General features: G+C 37.9%; 1 protein-coding gene across 6 annotated transcripts in view; it reads right to left on the bottom strand.

Moving 5' to 3' along the window:
* The window catches only part of PHLPP2 (PH domain and leucine rich repeat protein phosphatase 2), a 78,514-nt gene that overhangs the window by 38,999 nt on the left and 24,144 nt on the right, over nt 1–15,371 (bottom strand). For all 6 annotated transcript variants that reach the window (XM_053211109.1, XM_027076132.2, XM_027076133.2 and 3 more), the window contains one exon: nt 6,018–6,208. In XM_053211109.1, coding sequence (XP_053067084.1) covers nt 6,018–6,208 — 191 coding nt within the window. The remainder of the gene's footprint in view (nt 1–6,017; nt 6,209–15,371) is intronic.

A 15,371-nucleotide genomic window follows, 5' to 3' on the forward strand; every position in this document is an offset into this window, starting at 1 on the left:
TAACATTCAATTGCAATGATCACAATAGGACCGCTTTTTATTAGTAATAAATCAAGGCAAGTGAATGAGTCTGTGTCAAAATAAAGGATCTTATTGAAATGAAGAATAGATATTAATGACTGTTTCAGAATAATCTTTTAAATATTTTATTACAGGATATTTGACACAGAACAATAATATATAATGTCAAATTTTTTTTTTAATATAATGTCAAATATTGAGAAACGATTGTAAATCTCCCACTGGAAGTTAATTTGTCAATTTACCTAATTATGTTAATTTTTGCATTATATATATTAAGACTACATCATAACACATGTACAACTTCAGAATTATTATATTCATCATGAAGTGTTCCTTTCATCCTTTTGGAATGAGCCTCTTTATACCTACTAATTCTTTTGCACCGAAGTCTTTTTTTAGATATTAGTTTTATTGACGTATAATTTTAATAAACTTTGTGATTTTTTTTACTTCACAGATTCTAAGTGAATAATTTAATAAGCTTTTATAAATGAATACAGCTGTATAAGCCCATCACCCCCAATACTTCCCTTTGTGCTTTTCTGTAATCAATCCCTTCCCCTCTGCACCCAGGCAAGTGCCTGTTTTCTATCACTATAGTTGTCTTTTTTTAGAATTCCATATGATAGAATCATACAATAAACAGACTTTTTTGTACCTGGCTTCTTTCACTTAAAATAATGATTTTGAGACTGATCTTTGTTTTGGAAAGTGTCGGCAGTTCATTCCTTTTTAGTGCTTACTAGTATTCCATTGTGTGGACATAACTCCTGTGTTTATCAATTCACCAGTACTCAATGAACATTTGGCTTGTTTCTAGTTTTGACAATTATGAATAACGCTGTGACGAACATTCACTTCAAGTCTTTGTAAAGATATGTGTTCATTTCCCAATATCTTGGAGAAAAGCCGGGTCATCTGATATACATATGTTTAAGTTTACAAGAAATAAAAAACTGTCTTCCAAAGAGACTGTACTCCTACCAATGACAAAAGCAATCCAGTTGTTCCTCATCTTGCTAAATCTGGTACTCATCAGTCTTTTGATTTTTAGTCATTCTAGTGGTGTGCAGTATCTCACTGTGATATTAATTTGCATTTCCCTAATGACTAATGATGGTGAGAATCTTTTTATGTGTCTATTTGCCATGTGTGTATCTTCACTGGTAAAGGATATGCTCCAATCTTTTGCTGAGTTTTTACTACGTTATTTGTCTTCCTATCACTGTGTTGTAAAAGTTCTTTATATATCCTGCAGACAAGTCCTTTGTTCCATATAAACTTTCATAAAATTATTTTGTCTGATGTTAATATAACCACACCGATTTTCTTTTGGTTGTTATTAGACTAGCATAATTTTCCCACCATTTCACATTCAACATTCTAATTGTTAGGTATGTCTCTTATAAACAGCAAGTACTAAGATTTTAAATAAGAATCTAACAATCACAATTTTTATCAATATTGATATATTTAGATATGTTTCTATCACTAAAATTTGTGGGGTTTTTTTTTAAAATATTTATTTTTGAGAGAGACAGAGCATGAGTGGGGGAGAAGCAGAGAGAAAAGAAGACAAAGAATCTGAAACAGGCTTCAGGCTCTGAGCTATCAGCACAAAGCCCGATGCGGGGTTCAAACCCATGAACCGTGAGATCATGACCTGAGCCAAAGTTGGACTCAACCGACTTAGCCACTCAGGTACCCCTCTATCACTATAACGTGTGATAATTTACCATGCTAATCATTGTGTTCCTTTTTCTCCACTCTTTTTCTGTCTTCTTTTAGTATTACAGAATTTTTTTTTTTTTTTTTTTAATATTTGTTTTTGAGAAAGAGAGAACACAAGCAGGGGAGAGGCAGAGAGAGAGGGAAATAGAATCTGAAATAGGCTCCAGGCTCTGAGCTGTCAATGCAGAGCCCAATGTGGGGCTCAAACTCACAAACTGTGAGATAATGACCTGAAATGAAGTCAGATGCTTAACTGACTGAGCCACCTAGGCGCCCGGCATCAAAGAACTTTTTATATTCTCTTTTTCCACTCTACTTTTTTTTTTAACCTTTATTTTTGAGAGAGAGAGAGTGAGAAAGAGAGACAGAGTGCAAGTGGGGGAGGAACAGAGACAGAGGGAGACACAGATCTGAAGCAGGCTCCAGGCTCTGAGCTGTCAGCACAGAGTCCGATGCAGGGCTTGAACCCACAAACTGTGAGTTCATGACCTGAGCCTATGTTCGATGCTTAACTGACTGAGCCACCCAGAGGCCCCTTTCCCACTTTACTTTTTTTAGTGGCTGTCCTTAAAATTTTTTAATTCACACTTTTTTTCCTAATGAAGTTGAACGTTATTTGGTGTTTCTATCCTCTTATTCCAAGACTATATCACATGTTACTTATTAAACATACCACCACATCTTAAATATCACTCAGGGTAGTTTGAGCTTTAGTAGTTTAAATTTATATTTAAAATATAAAAAAAAAGTTTAAACTTCTTACAATTAATATTAACTTTACCATCGTTATTTTATCAGTGTCTGCACTCATCGTTTCTTATTTCTTAAAACTTCCCTTTGAATTTACTTTCCCTTGTTGTATTCTTTTTTCTTTCTTCCTTCCATCTTTCCTCCTTCTTCCTTCTTTTCTTCCTTCCTCCCACCCTCCCTCCCTCTCTCTTTCTTTCTCTTCCTTCCTTTCTTTCTCTCTCTCTTCCTTTCTGGTGGGCGGGGGGCATTTTTTTTTAACCTATTTTCTTCATTCTGTCCTTCAGCCCCCAAGACCAGAACCAGGTCTTATATTGCTAAGTGGTAGGTTTCTGCCTCCTGGTGGATACTGAAGTATACACATTCATTTAGTGGCAGCTTATTCATTTCCTGGTTATGGGCCACATAAATGGGTCATTCCACCTCTCTAGGACAATAGCAACAACAAGACTTGGTTCCAGTCAGTGGTTAACAGCAGTTTTGGGCTGTTCTGTTTTTGTTTTTTCCAGCAGTCCTTCAGGGGCAGAATACCACTCATCTCTTACTTAAGCCTGGGCCAGGTTCCCCTCATAAGTAGAGGACTTTTAAACCCAAATACTTAGAGGAGCTACACATTTGGGCCGCCACAACCTTTCAGGCCCAGAACCCAGCAGGCCCTCAGATTCAGACCATTTCACCACATGCACTTCTATTCTACATTCCTAAGCCCAACTGTGCCTTTTGAATATTGTATATTTAAAACTGTATATTTACCTTTTGAATATATATATTTTATCTATATATAGATGATATATTGTGTATCTGGAGCAGATTGGCTGTTTCAACGCATGAATTCACTAAGTTTTGTCTGGAAGCTCTCTCAAATTCAGACTTTTATGATATTCAAAATCAAAAATAAAAGAAACAAAATGAGGTACAGCTTCATATAAATGTTAATATATCTGTTTCCAGTCATCTGTCAGTCTGATGGACTTGCAGCTGAACTCCTTGCCCAGGGTGGGGAATTCTCTAGTACAGACAAGAAATAGTGTGCTTCCCTGGCTGCTGGAGAGGGGCTTGTGACCATCCCAGACTCTGAATTTTAGTATAAATGAGGGAAAAGGAGAAGCTGGAGACAATCTGTTTAAGGAATGGATGCTGGCGGGAAGCTGGCAGGGCAGCATCCTCGATCTACCCAGGCGTTACCGATGGTAGCATCCAGTGCCTAGCAGTGGAGGCAGAAGTATCATCAACAAATGCGTTCTGCAGCAGAATTTGGGGTATGGGGGCACCTGTGTGGCTCAGTCAGTTGAGCATCTGACTTCAGCTCAGTTCATGATCTCACAGTTCTGGAGTTCAAGCCCCATGTTGGGCTCTGTGCTGACAGGTCAGAGCGTGGAGTGTGCTTCATATTCTGTGTCTCCTTCTCTCTCTCTCTGCCCTCCCCTGCTTGTGCTCTCTCAAAAAAAAATAAATATTTTAAAAAGAGAAGAGAAGAGAAGAGAAGAGAAGAGAAGAGAAGAGAAGAGAAGAGAAGAGAAGAGAAAAGAAAAAAGAAAAAAAAGAAAAGAAAAGAAAAGAAGAAAAGAAATTTGTGGTATGGATACTTTTTGACCTCCCAGAGAATCTGTGATGTAAATAAACCAGTTTTATGCTTAAATTAGGCTGAGTAGGCTTCTTCCGGACCTAACAACTCTAAAAAACAACGTTGTAATGCAATCTTTTTTTTTTTTAATTTTTTTTTAACGTTTACTTATTTTTGAGACAGAGAGAGACAGAGCATGAACAGGGGAGGGGCAGAGAGAAAGAGAGACACAGAATCAGAAACAGGCTCCAGGCTCTGAGCTGTCAGCACAGAGCCCGACGCGGGGCTCGAACTCACGGACCGTGAGATCATGACATGAGCCGAAGTTGGACGCTTTAACCGACCGAGCCACCCAGGCGCCCCTGTAATGCAATCTTTAAAAAAATTTTTTTTAATTTAATTTTATTAGTTTTAATTTTTTTAGTTTTAATTTTAATTTTTTTAATGTTTGTTTATTTATTTAATTTTTTTAAACTTTTAAATTCATATCCAAGTTAGCATATAGTGCTATAATCATTTCAGTAGTAGATTTCAGTGATTCATCCACTACGTATAACATCCAGTGCTCATCCAAACAAGTGTCCTCCCTAATGCCCCTTACCCATTTAGCCCATCCCCCGGCACAACCCCTCCAGCAACCGTCAGTTTGTTCTCTGTATTTAAGAGTCTCCTGGGGCGCTTGGGTAGCTCAGTTGGTTAGGTGTCCGACTTTGGCTCAGGTCACGATCTCGCAGTTTGTGGGTTCGAGCCCAGAGCGTCGGGCTCTGTACTGACAGCTCACAGCCTGGAGCCTGCTTCGTATTCTGTGTCTCCTCCTCTCTCTGCCCCTCCCCCGCTCATGCTCTGTCTCTCTCCATCTCAAAAATAAACATTTAAAAAAAAAGAAAAGAAAATCCTACAGAATTTACAAAAAACAACAACAAAGCAACATAGAGCCCTGCATCGGGCTCCAAAGACCCTGGAGCCTGCTTCAGATTCTACCTCTCTCTACCCCTCCCCTGCTCATACTCTGTCTCTCAATAATAAATAAACATTAAAAAAATTAAAAAAAAAAAAAAGAGTCTCTTATGTTTTGTTCCCCTCCCTGTTTTTGTATTATTTTTGCTTCTCTTCCCTTATGTCCATCTGTTTTGTATCTTAAATTCCACATATGAGTGAAGTCATATGTGATATCTGTCTTTCTCTGCCTAGCTAATTTTGCTTAGCATAATACCTCTAGCTCCATCCACATGGTTGCAAATGGCAGGATTTCATTCTTTTTGATTGCCGAGTAATACTCCATTGTGTGTATGTATGTATGTACACCACATCTTCTTTATCCATTCACCTGTTGATGGACATTTGGGCTCTTTCTATACTTTGACTATTGTTGATAGTGCTGCTATAAAACATTGGGGTGCATGTGCCCCTTCAAAATAGCACACCTGTATCCCATGGATATAGTGCAATTGCACTTTTTTTAATTTTAATTTTTAAATTTTAATTTGAGAGAGCACGAGTGTAAGCAGGAGAGAGGGACAGATGGAGAGAGGGAATCTTAAGCAGGCTCCTTGCTCAGCACAGAGCCCAAGAGGGGACTCAATCCCATGACCCTGGGATCATGACCTGAGCCGAAATCAAGAGTCAGACAGACGTTCAACCAACTGAGCCACCCAGATGCCTCTACAGTGTAATCTTTACACATGCTCATACTTGCTTCTTTAAAATGATGTGGGGAGTGTGGGGAGGGGCGCTTGGCTGGCTCAGTTAGTAGAGCATGCAACTCTTGATCTTGGGGTCATGAGTTCAAGCCCCATGTTGGGTGTGGAAATTAGCTAAATAAATAAATCTTCAAAAAAAATAAAATAAAAATAAAAAAATAAAAAGATGTGAGCAAAGTGCTGAAAAGATATGTGATTTTAATGAAGAAGATCAAACAAAAGAAGAATAATTCCATTTTTACGAGTCTTACCTTTCCCCCAACCAAAGGCAAAATGTGCATCTTTCCAGTTTGACAATCTTTTACTGAGGAAACGATGAGGCAGGTACCACAGAGAACAACTAGGCGTTCAGCCCACTTATGCAGCTGGGTCTTTCCCTTGCGTACATTATAGATACCAGACAGAAGGATTCGATCCAGATGATCCATCTGGCATGGTTTTTCTGAAAAGAAAACAAAACGAAAGAAAAAAAATTCAGAAGGCACAATTAAACTAGTATAAGACTACTATAAGGGAAAAAGAAAGTATTGTGTGTCAATACACAGCAACCTTGTTTACAGATTTAAGTGACCAAGCAATATAAGTATTACAAAATAAGATCTCAGTCATAAAATGTTACCCATCACTGAAGTTATACAATGGGAGTATTGTGAATTTGAGACTAAGAACAAGATTTTATTCTGGATGCCATTATTAATTCTTCTAACACAGTCCTATTTCCCATGAACACAGAGAAAAGCAAAATGGCAAAGTGACTAAGATCATAGACCTGGGGGCCAGACACGTAAACCTGAGTTCAAATCCTCGTTCTGCCACTTACTTTTGTTTCTGTGAACTACTTAATTTCACTGAGATTAACTTTCCTCATTTATACAGTTTGGATCTTAATACTACTTATCTTTAGAATTTCATTATGAAAAAATTAAGATAATTAATTTAAAGTACGGAGCATAGTTTTAGGTAACAAAAGAAGTACTGAGTAAATAACAGCCACTACTGTTGAGACGAGTCTATTCTAGAAGGAAGAAATAAATAACTATGGAAGCACTCTACTTCTGTACACATTGCTCCATTTTCCTGCTTCTTGCGCAGAAAAGCTTAGGGCTGATATTTCAGTCAACTATCCCAATCACGGTAGCAGAAGCTCATATCATACAAGATCTTTCTTTTTTAGTATGCTCCCTCCCCAACAGAAATCTTCGTAAGGCTGAGATATAGTGCACAAAACAGCACATTATGAGAGCAGACAGGTTGTTGATTAAAGCACAGCTAAAAACAGACAAGTAACTCTACAAAGGAACGAACAGGAGCAGCACTAGTATGAGATATTGCAGAGCAATAAAGTGGGAATAGAGAAAATTAGACCGTACCTGATATTATTACACAATTGATTATGGAACCTGTGCATCATGCCCCTTTAACTGTGTGTTTCCCACATATAATCTGAGGAAATGGGGCCTGAGGTCAATCTGAGGTCATGATCTTGCAGTTCATGGGTTCGAGCCCTGTGTCGGGCTCTGTGTTGACAGCTCACAGCCTGGAGCTTGCTTCGGATTCTGTGTCTCCCTCTCTCTCTGCCCCTCCCCAGCTTGTCCTCTGTCTCTGTCTCTCTTAAAAATAAATAAAAACATTTAAAAAAAAAAAAAAAAGGTCTCAAACTTTGTATGCTAACACTAGCCCTACCCGAGAGCCATTTCTCCTTCTATGTGAGGCCAGGCCTTTCATCTATATTCTAACCCCACCTTTCTCCGAGAATTTCTCTTCTCTCTTCTCAGTCTTCAACTCCACCCTCCTTATTGTTCTTTTCAAAGCTACAAAAGCATTCAAGTTTTCTCCCATACCCTCTCAGTCTCAACTGTAGAATTCCTTCAGTTCGGCGATTCTCCCATTTCTGTGTGCCCAAGAGTTATTATGTGACAACAGTTTAAACTGAAGGACGCTGAGACCCATTCACAGAGTGTCTAATTTGTACGGCCTAGGATGTAACATAGGAAAATGTCTTTTTGGTTTTGTTTTTGAGACAGACCACAAGCTGGGGAGAAGAGCAGAGGGGGTTAGAGAGAGAAACAAGCTGGCTTCAGGCTCAGTGTGGAGCCCAACACAGGGCTCAATCCCAAGACCTTGGGATCATGACTTGAGCTGAAATCAAGAGTCACACTAAACTAAATGAGCCACTCAGGCGCCCCAGGAAAATGTATTTTTTAACATCTATTCCAAGTAGTTTAAATGCAGATGGTCCACAAAATATATTTTGACAAACTCTAAGTTTACCCTGTTGAGGCTCTTTTCTTCTCATTTGTGCCTCTTTATTAGCTATCTCTGTTACCTCACCTCCTATTTACTCAATTTACTTCAATCTTGCTTCCAGTCTCCAAATTGTACTATTCATATGATGATAATGGCCCTCAAATTTCTATCTCCTGTCCCAATCTTCCCTTCCCTTGGTTCTAATCTCACATATCAAACTGTCTGCTGGTCATGTCCAACAGATGTTCCCATTTACCTCAAATTTCCAGGATCAGACTGGAAAGAAAGAAATAAAACTATCTTTATTTGCATATGATATGATCTTGTATACAGAAATTCCTAAGTGTGCCACTAAAAAGACAATTATAACCAACAAATGATTTCAGCAAGGTTGCAGGATAAAAAATTTTTTAAAAAATAAATTGTATTTCTATGCACAAGGAATAAACAGTTCAAAAGTAAAATTAAGAAACAAATTGCATCTGGGGCACCGGGGTGGCTCAGTCGGTTAAGCATCCAACTCTTGATCTCAGCTTAGATCATGAGCTCAGGATCATGAGTTCAAGCCCTGTGTCAGGCTCTGTGCTGAACATGGAGCCTGCTTAAGGTTCTCTCTCCCACCCTCCCTCCCTCTGCCCTTCTTCCCTGCTTGTGCGCTCTCTCTATAAAATAAAAGTAAATAAATAAAAAGAAACTAACTGCATCAAAAAGAATAGTGCATAACTTGTGCAGTGAAACTAAATAATATAGTTGAAGGAAATGAAAAGAAACCTAAATAAATGGAAGACGTCCAATATTCATGAGCTGGAAGACTTAAATATTGTTAAGATGGCAAAACTCCCCAAACTGATTTACAGCAATGTAATCCCTATTAAAATTCCAGCTGCTTTCATGGAAGAAACTGACAAACTGATCCTAAAATTCACATAGAAATACAGTGAACTCAGAATAGCCAAAACAATCTACAAAAAGAACAAAATTGGAAGTATAGTACTTGGGGTGCCTGGCTGGTTCAGTTGGTAAGAGCATCCAACTCTCAATCTCAGGGTCATGAGTTTGAGCCCCAGGTTGGGTGCAGAGATTACTTAAAAAAAAAAAAAAAAGTACAGTACTGACATAAGGATAGACATACAGCATTGTAATAGGATTCACAAATAAACACCTACACTTATGGACAACTGACTTTTGAGCAGGGTGCCAAGATAACTCAATAGGAAAAAAACAATCTTGTCAACAAATGGTGCTGGAACTGGATAACCACAGGCAAAAGAATAAAGTCAGATCCCTAACCTCACACCATGCACAAAAATTAATTCAAAATGGATTGTAGACCTAAACGTAAGAACTAAAACTAAAACACTGGAATAAATTTTGTGACCTTAGATTAGGCAAAGGTTTCTTTCTTTTTTTTTTTTAATGTTTATTTATTACTGAGAGACAGATAGAGACAGAGCATGAGCATGGGAGGGGCAGAGAGAGGGGGAGACACAGAATCTGAAGCAGGCTCCAGACTTTGAACTGTCAGCACAGAGCCTGATATGGGGCTCAAACTAACAGACCGCAAGATCATGATCTGAGCTGAAGTCAGACGCTTAACCAACTGAGCCACTCCAGGCGCCCCAGGCAAAGGTTTCTTAAGTATCAACACAAAAGTATAAGTGACAGGGGCACCTGGGTGACTCAGCTGATTAAGCGTCTGACTCTTGATTTCGGTTCAGGTCACAATCTTGAGATTTGTGGGTTCAAGCCCCACATCGGACTCTGACAGTGCAGAGCTTGGTTGGAATTCTCTCTCTCTCTCTCTCTCTCTCTCTCTCTCCCTCTCTCTCTCTCCTTCTCCCTCTCTCTCAACCCGCCCCTCCACACTCTCTCTCTCAGAATAAATAAACTTTAAAAAAAGATTTGAAACAAAGTATAAATGACAAAAATGAAAATATAAACGGACTTCATCCAAAAACAAAAACAAAACAAAAAACCGTTGTGCTTCTATAAACACCATCAAGAAATTAAAAAGATGACTCACAAAACAGGAAAGAATATTTGCCAATCGTATACCAAATAAGAGACCTGTACCCAGAACAAAGAACTGTTACAATTCCGTAATAAAGACAAGTAGCACAATTAAAAAATGGGCAAAGAATCTGAATAGGTATTACTTCAGAGAAGATATATAAAAGGCCAACAAGCACATAAAAAGATGCTCAATCTCATTAGTTACTAGATAAATGCAAATCGAAACCACAAGAAGATACGAGTTCATCGAAAAAAACAAACACTGGATAAGTGTTGGCAAGGACGTAAACAAACATTGCTGGGGTGATGATAAAATGGTGCAGCCACTTTGGAAAACAGTCTGGTAGTTCCTCAAAAGCTGAAACACAGAGTCACCATAAGATCCAGCAATTCCACTCCTACAGCTTTATCCAAGAGAAGTGAAAACATACGTCTACACAAATACTTATACCCAAATGTTTGTTCACAAAAATAGCCCAAAAGTAGAAATGACCAAAATGTCATCAACTGATGAATGCATAAACAAAATGTGGCATCATCTATACAATGGAATATTGTTTGGCCATAAAAGGAAACAAAGTACTGATACATACTACAACATGGGTGAGAATTGAAAACATTATGCTTAGTAAAAGATGCCAGTCACAAAAAGTCAAGTATATATGATTCCACTTACATGAATTGTTTAGAATAGGCAAATCCATAAAGACAGAAAGTAGATTCGTGGATGCCGGGTGCACTGGAAGTGGGAATGGAGAATAACTGCTAATGGATATGGGGTCTCATTTTATAGTGATGAAAACATTCTAAAATTAGACTGTGGTGATGGCTGCATAACTCTCTATATATACTAAAAAGCACGGAATATACTAAAAAGCACTTTTAAAGGGTGAATTTTATGGTATGTGAATTATATTTCAATAAAACTGTTTTTGTTTTTTAAATCTCATGATTCGCCCCAAAATGCTAATTGATTTTAGATTCCCCATCTTGGTTAACAGCATCACTTACTACAAAGTTGGCTAAATTATGTAAAAATGGGACTTTATAATAGTTTAACAGGCTTCCAAATTGCCTAATGATCTTTTTACAAGTTTACATGAAACAGATGTTTTAACAATTGATAGATAATTCTGAGTCTCTTCTTTCTTTGCCTTAGTTCTATTTTATTACAGAGAAAACTCCTGAATCTATACACCACCAGTCTCAGAAGGAAACATTAAATTTTGTTTTGGATAAGTTATTTATACACGAAACAACATTCTGTTTTATTATTAATTTTGGAGTATTTGCTAGACATCCAAAGTGCCTCCAGTCTCTGATCTTCTGAAAGGTGACAAAAAACAGAATGAGAAAGTTCTAATAAGTATTCAGAATGTGCAACAGTTCTAATTAAAAAATTGTTTTACAATCTCAAAAGCCAAGATTCTAAGTGGAAAATTAGGGATAATTTTCATTTCCTCATGTATGTATACTTCCAAATGTTCTATAAAGAAAGTAGATTGTTTTTATAATTTTAAAAAGTTGCTAAAAAAAAAAAAAAACGATCAAGGGCAACCCTGTAGCAGTGAGTTCTTCTACTGCCCAGAGTATAATCTCTCAACATCATTTTTCATTAATATGAACCAGGAGTCCTTAGAAAAAGTCTATTCCTGGTCTGATTCAGACAATGAAAAGATGAACTTAGGACATCTTGCTGTGCCAGAACTTAATGGGAAATCCAGGGTGTATCAAAAACTGGGGTCATGTTGGAAGGACAAAAGCCAATGTGAAAAGCTCCCACGAGGAAGAAACTGAGCAACAAAAAAACAACCAGTAATGGTCAAAATGAGTCACAACAAATATACACAAGCCCATGAGATCACAATGATACTCAGACAAAAAAATTATTAAAAAAGAAATCATATAGAGTCTGAGTAAGATGGAGAAAGCACACCCCAGCCCTGTCTTTCTCACTAAATACACCTATAAAACCTGGACAGAATGCACAGAGCCGCTATATGAGGACCCCAAAAAGTAAACAGTAGCAGGCAGACTAGGGAAAAAGAACATAATTACAAATACAACTTAAGCAGTAGTAAGTTAAGCAGTAGTGTAGTAAGTTTATCATTTTTCCATCTCTGACATCTCCCAGCTCAGGACTCGAGAAAGCCCAAGATCCAGAAGTAGGCATTGGTGTGGAAAGCTATGCCTTGAGGAGTGTTAAAAGGGTCTGCGAACACTCAGAGAGAGTGGGAGAAATCCCTCATTTTCCCTTCCCCGACCTTTTCTTCATTTTCTCAAGTCCCAGCCTCGAGGAGTGGCTGCAACAGTGAGGGACACAGGCACCTATAACTTTGAGGTGTGTGAACTTCCTTCTGTGATTGGAAGATCTGCAGTCCCAAAACAGCGGACGGAAAACCTGTTGAATTTTTGGTCTCATTGGGGGCTGGGCCGTGTGGATGCAGTTGTAGGAAATGCCCAAGAGGGCAGGTTAAATAAAGTCCCAGGAAATCACAAAGAGATTGGAGCTCTGGAAAATGACCCCATAAAGTTCCCTATGAACCCCTGGGCTCACCCTTGAGGTATACAAATGGGGATGTGTTCCCAAGCAGCATGCCAAAAATGAAAATTCAACGGAGGGATAGAGAGCCAAAGGGAGAGAAGAGTGCAATGCTAAAAAATTATTTGAAGAAATAGGGGAAAACTCCCCAAGTGAAATACAAACTTATAGATTCAAGAAGTCTAGTGAACCCCAAACCCAAAGTCATTCAAGCCCAGACACTACATCGTCAAACTGCTGAAAATTAAAGACAAAGAAAAAGTCTTGAGAGAAGTCAGAGAAAATGGAAGCACTATTTATATGGGAACAATTCAAATGACTGCATGAAGGACTGCAGGAGGTCCCTGTGCTATCCCTCCAACTGCTCTGAAAATCTAAAGTTAGCTCCAAATAAAAAGTTAAACAAATAAACACTGGTTAAGAGGTTGGGAGGTAAAAATAAAATATTTACTTACATTTAAAGAACAAAATAGGAAAGCTCAGAACAAATTTCAAACTTGCAATAGGCTCCCATACAACACAGAAAACTACTTGAAGTACTCCACTAGAAAACTTGGCAAACCAGTGGTGGCTAAAGCAATTCCACCCTTGGGTTTCATGATCCCCAACAAATCCTCTTACATCTTCAGACCTTAGTTTCCTGAGATTAAGACGAAGGAGTTGAATGAGATGACTCCTAATCCTTCCCAGGTCTCATTTTATGGATTCCTCATACTCCTCTAAACTCTCTCTCCAAAAACTAAATGGTGGAGTATCTTAGAAGTTAAAAGGGTGAGATTTAGAAGCAAACAGATTTATCTGCTTCCTGGCTCTGCTATTTGGGGCAAGTTATAGCCTCTCTGGAATAGTAACATCTCCATATGGGACTATAAGGATTACACAAAGCAAGGAAACAGAGTGCTCAGCACTTGATAAAGCATTCAGCATAGAGGAGGGGAATTAAACAAATGCTAGTTATTATAATGAAAGTTTTGTCTGCCTTAAGCCTCCTTCTCTTCCTACATACAAGGATTCTTTTCAAGATAACTTAATCTTCCGGGACACCTGGGTGGCTCAGTCAGTTAAGCACTTGACTCTTGATTTCAGCTCAGGACATGATCTCACAGTTCATGAGTTCGTGCCCCACATGAGGCTCTGCACTGTCACTGTGGAGCCTCCCTGGGTATCTCTCTCTCTCTCTCTCTCTCTCTCTCTCTCTCTCTGCCCCTCCCTGCTCAAAGGTGCTCTCTCTCTCAAAATAAATAAATAAACTTAAAAAAAAAAAAGGGTATCTTAACAACTTACACAGCTTTAACATCCCCATGTACCCGACTCTCAGATCTGTACTTCCTACGCTCTGGTTCCACATTTACAACTACCTGCCAGACACCTCCAACAGGATACTCGTCACCACTTAAAATGAAATATTCCTAAAACCAAGTCATCACCATCCCCATGAACAACTCCTTTTCATAAATCAAGTCCTGATATTCTCCTGAAGTAAGCCAGGCTCAAAAACTCAGTTTCAGCTCCAACTCTTAGGTTCCCTTCCTCAACTCCCCTTTTTAATCAGCCACCAACTCTTACTGATTATCCCTTCAAAAAGTCTCTCACAGGAACAATTCCTTCCCATTCCCCATTTCAGACCCCTATTAATTCACATCTGAATTACTGTCCACACTGGTGCCAGCTTCACCTTCTCTGGCTCACTTGGATGCTCTCACTTCCTGCTATCATCTGCCAAACAAAGACTAAGCTCCTGATACTGAACTCAATGCCCAGAACAATCTGGACTCAAATTATCTGTGATTCACAGAACATACACTGAAGTGTCTAATCTCCCATCCCAGGTCCTCCTTTTCCTTTCAGCTTAATGAAATTCTGTCAATTTTTAAAAAACCAACTCAAATACTACTTCTTCATAAAGGCTTCCCTGATTCAAGAGATCTCCCTTTTTCAGAGAATAGTGGTAAGGTAGCTTCCCTATCAGCTATCAAAATATATCATAGAGATATATTAATTAAAATAATTTTTGGTATTAGCACAGTACAAATTAATCAATCTAATAGGATAGAGTCTAAAAATAGACCCCTGCCTGTATAGGAACTTAAAAATAATAAAGATAATATTTCAAGTCAGTAGGAAAAGGATGAACTCTTCCATAAATGTTGTTGGGACAAATGGCTACCTACCCATTGAGAAAAAGTAAAGTTACATCCCTATCTTATGCAGATTTTAAAAATATAAAAGTACTGAAAATATAGAATACATTTATGAGCTAGAATAAGGGAGGAATATAAATACATTAAAGAAAAAGACTCAAAAAATCTGACTAAAACTTCTGCAGAATAAAAAACAATAAAACTTAAAGACAAGTTACAGGCTGGAAAAAAGTTTTGCCACAAATACAGTATCCAAATGATGTATACGTAGAATATAAACATCCTTTAGATCAATATGATAAAAAGACAAACACATATTTGCACAGAAATATCAATGGGTTATTCAAAGAAATCTAAAGAACCAATGAAAATATCAAGCAATATTCAACCACATTAGTAATCAGGGAAAGAAAAATTCAAACAAGGAGACCATCATTTTATCTATCAGATTAGTAAAAATTTTAAATGCTAATAATATTAAAAGGTGATATTGTGGGCAAAGTGGTACTCTGATATACTGACGGGATATACAGTGTTCCGCAATAGTATTATTATTTTAAACACAAATATCCAATGACCCATTAATTTCATGTTTACAGATCTCCTCTGAAGAAAAGGGCACAAAGAGGCAATTTTATTATAATGCTGTTTGCAATAGTCAA

This window comes from Acinonyx jubatus, chromosome E2 (assembly GCF_027475565.1).
Source record: "Acinonyx jubatus isolate Ajub_Pintada_27869175 chromosome E2, VMU_Ajub_asm_v1.0, whole genome shotgun sequence".
Lineage (NCBI taxonomy): Eukaryota > Metazoa > Chordata > Mammalia > Carnivora > Felidae > Acinonyx > Acinonyx jubatus.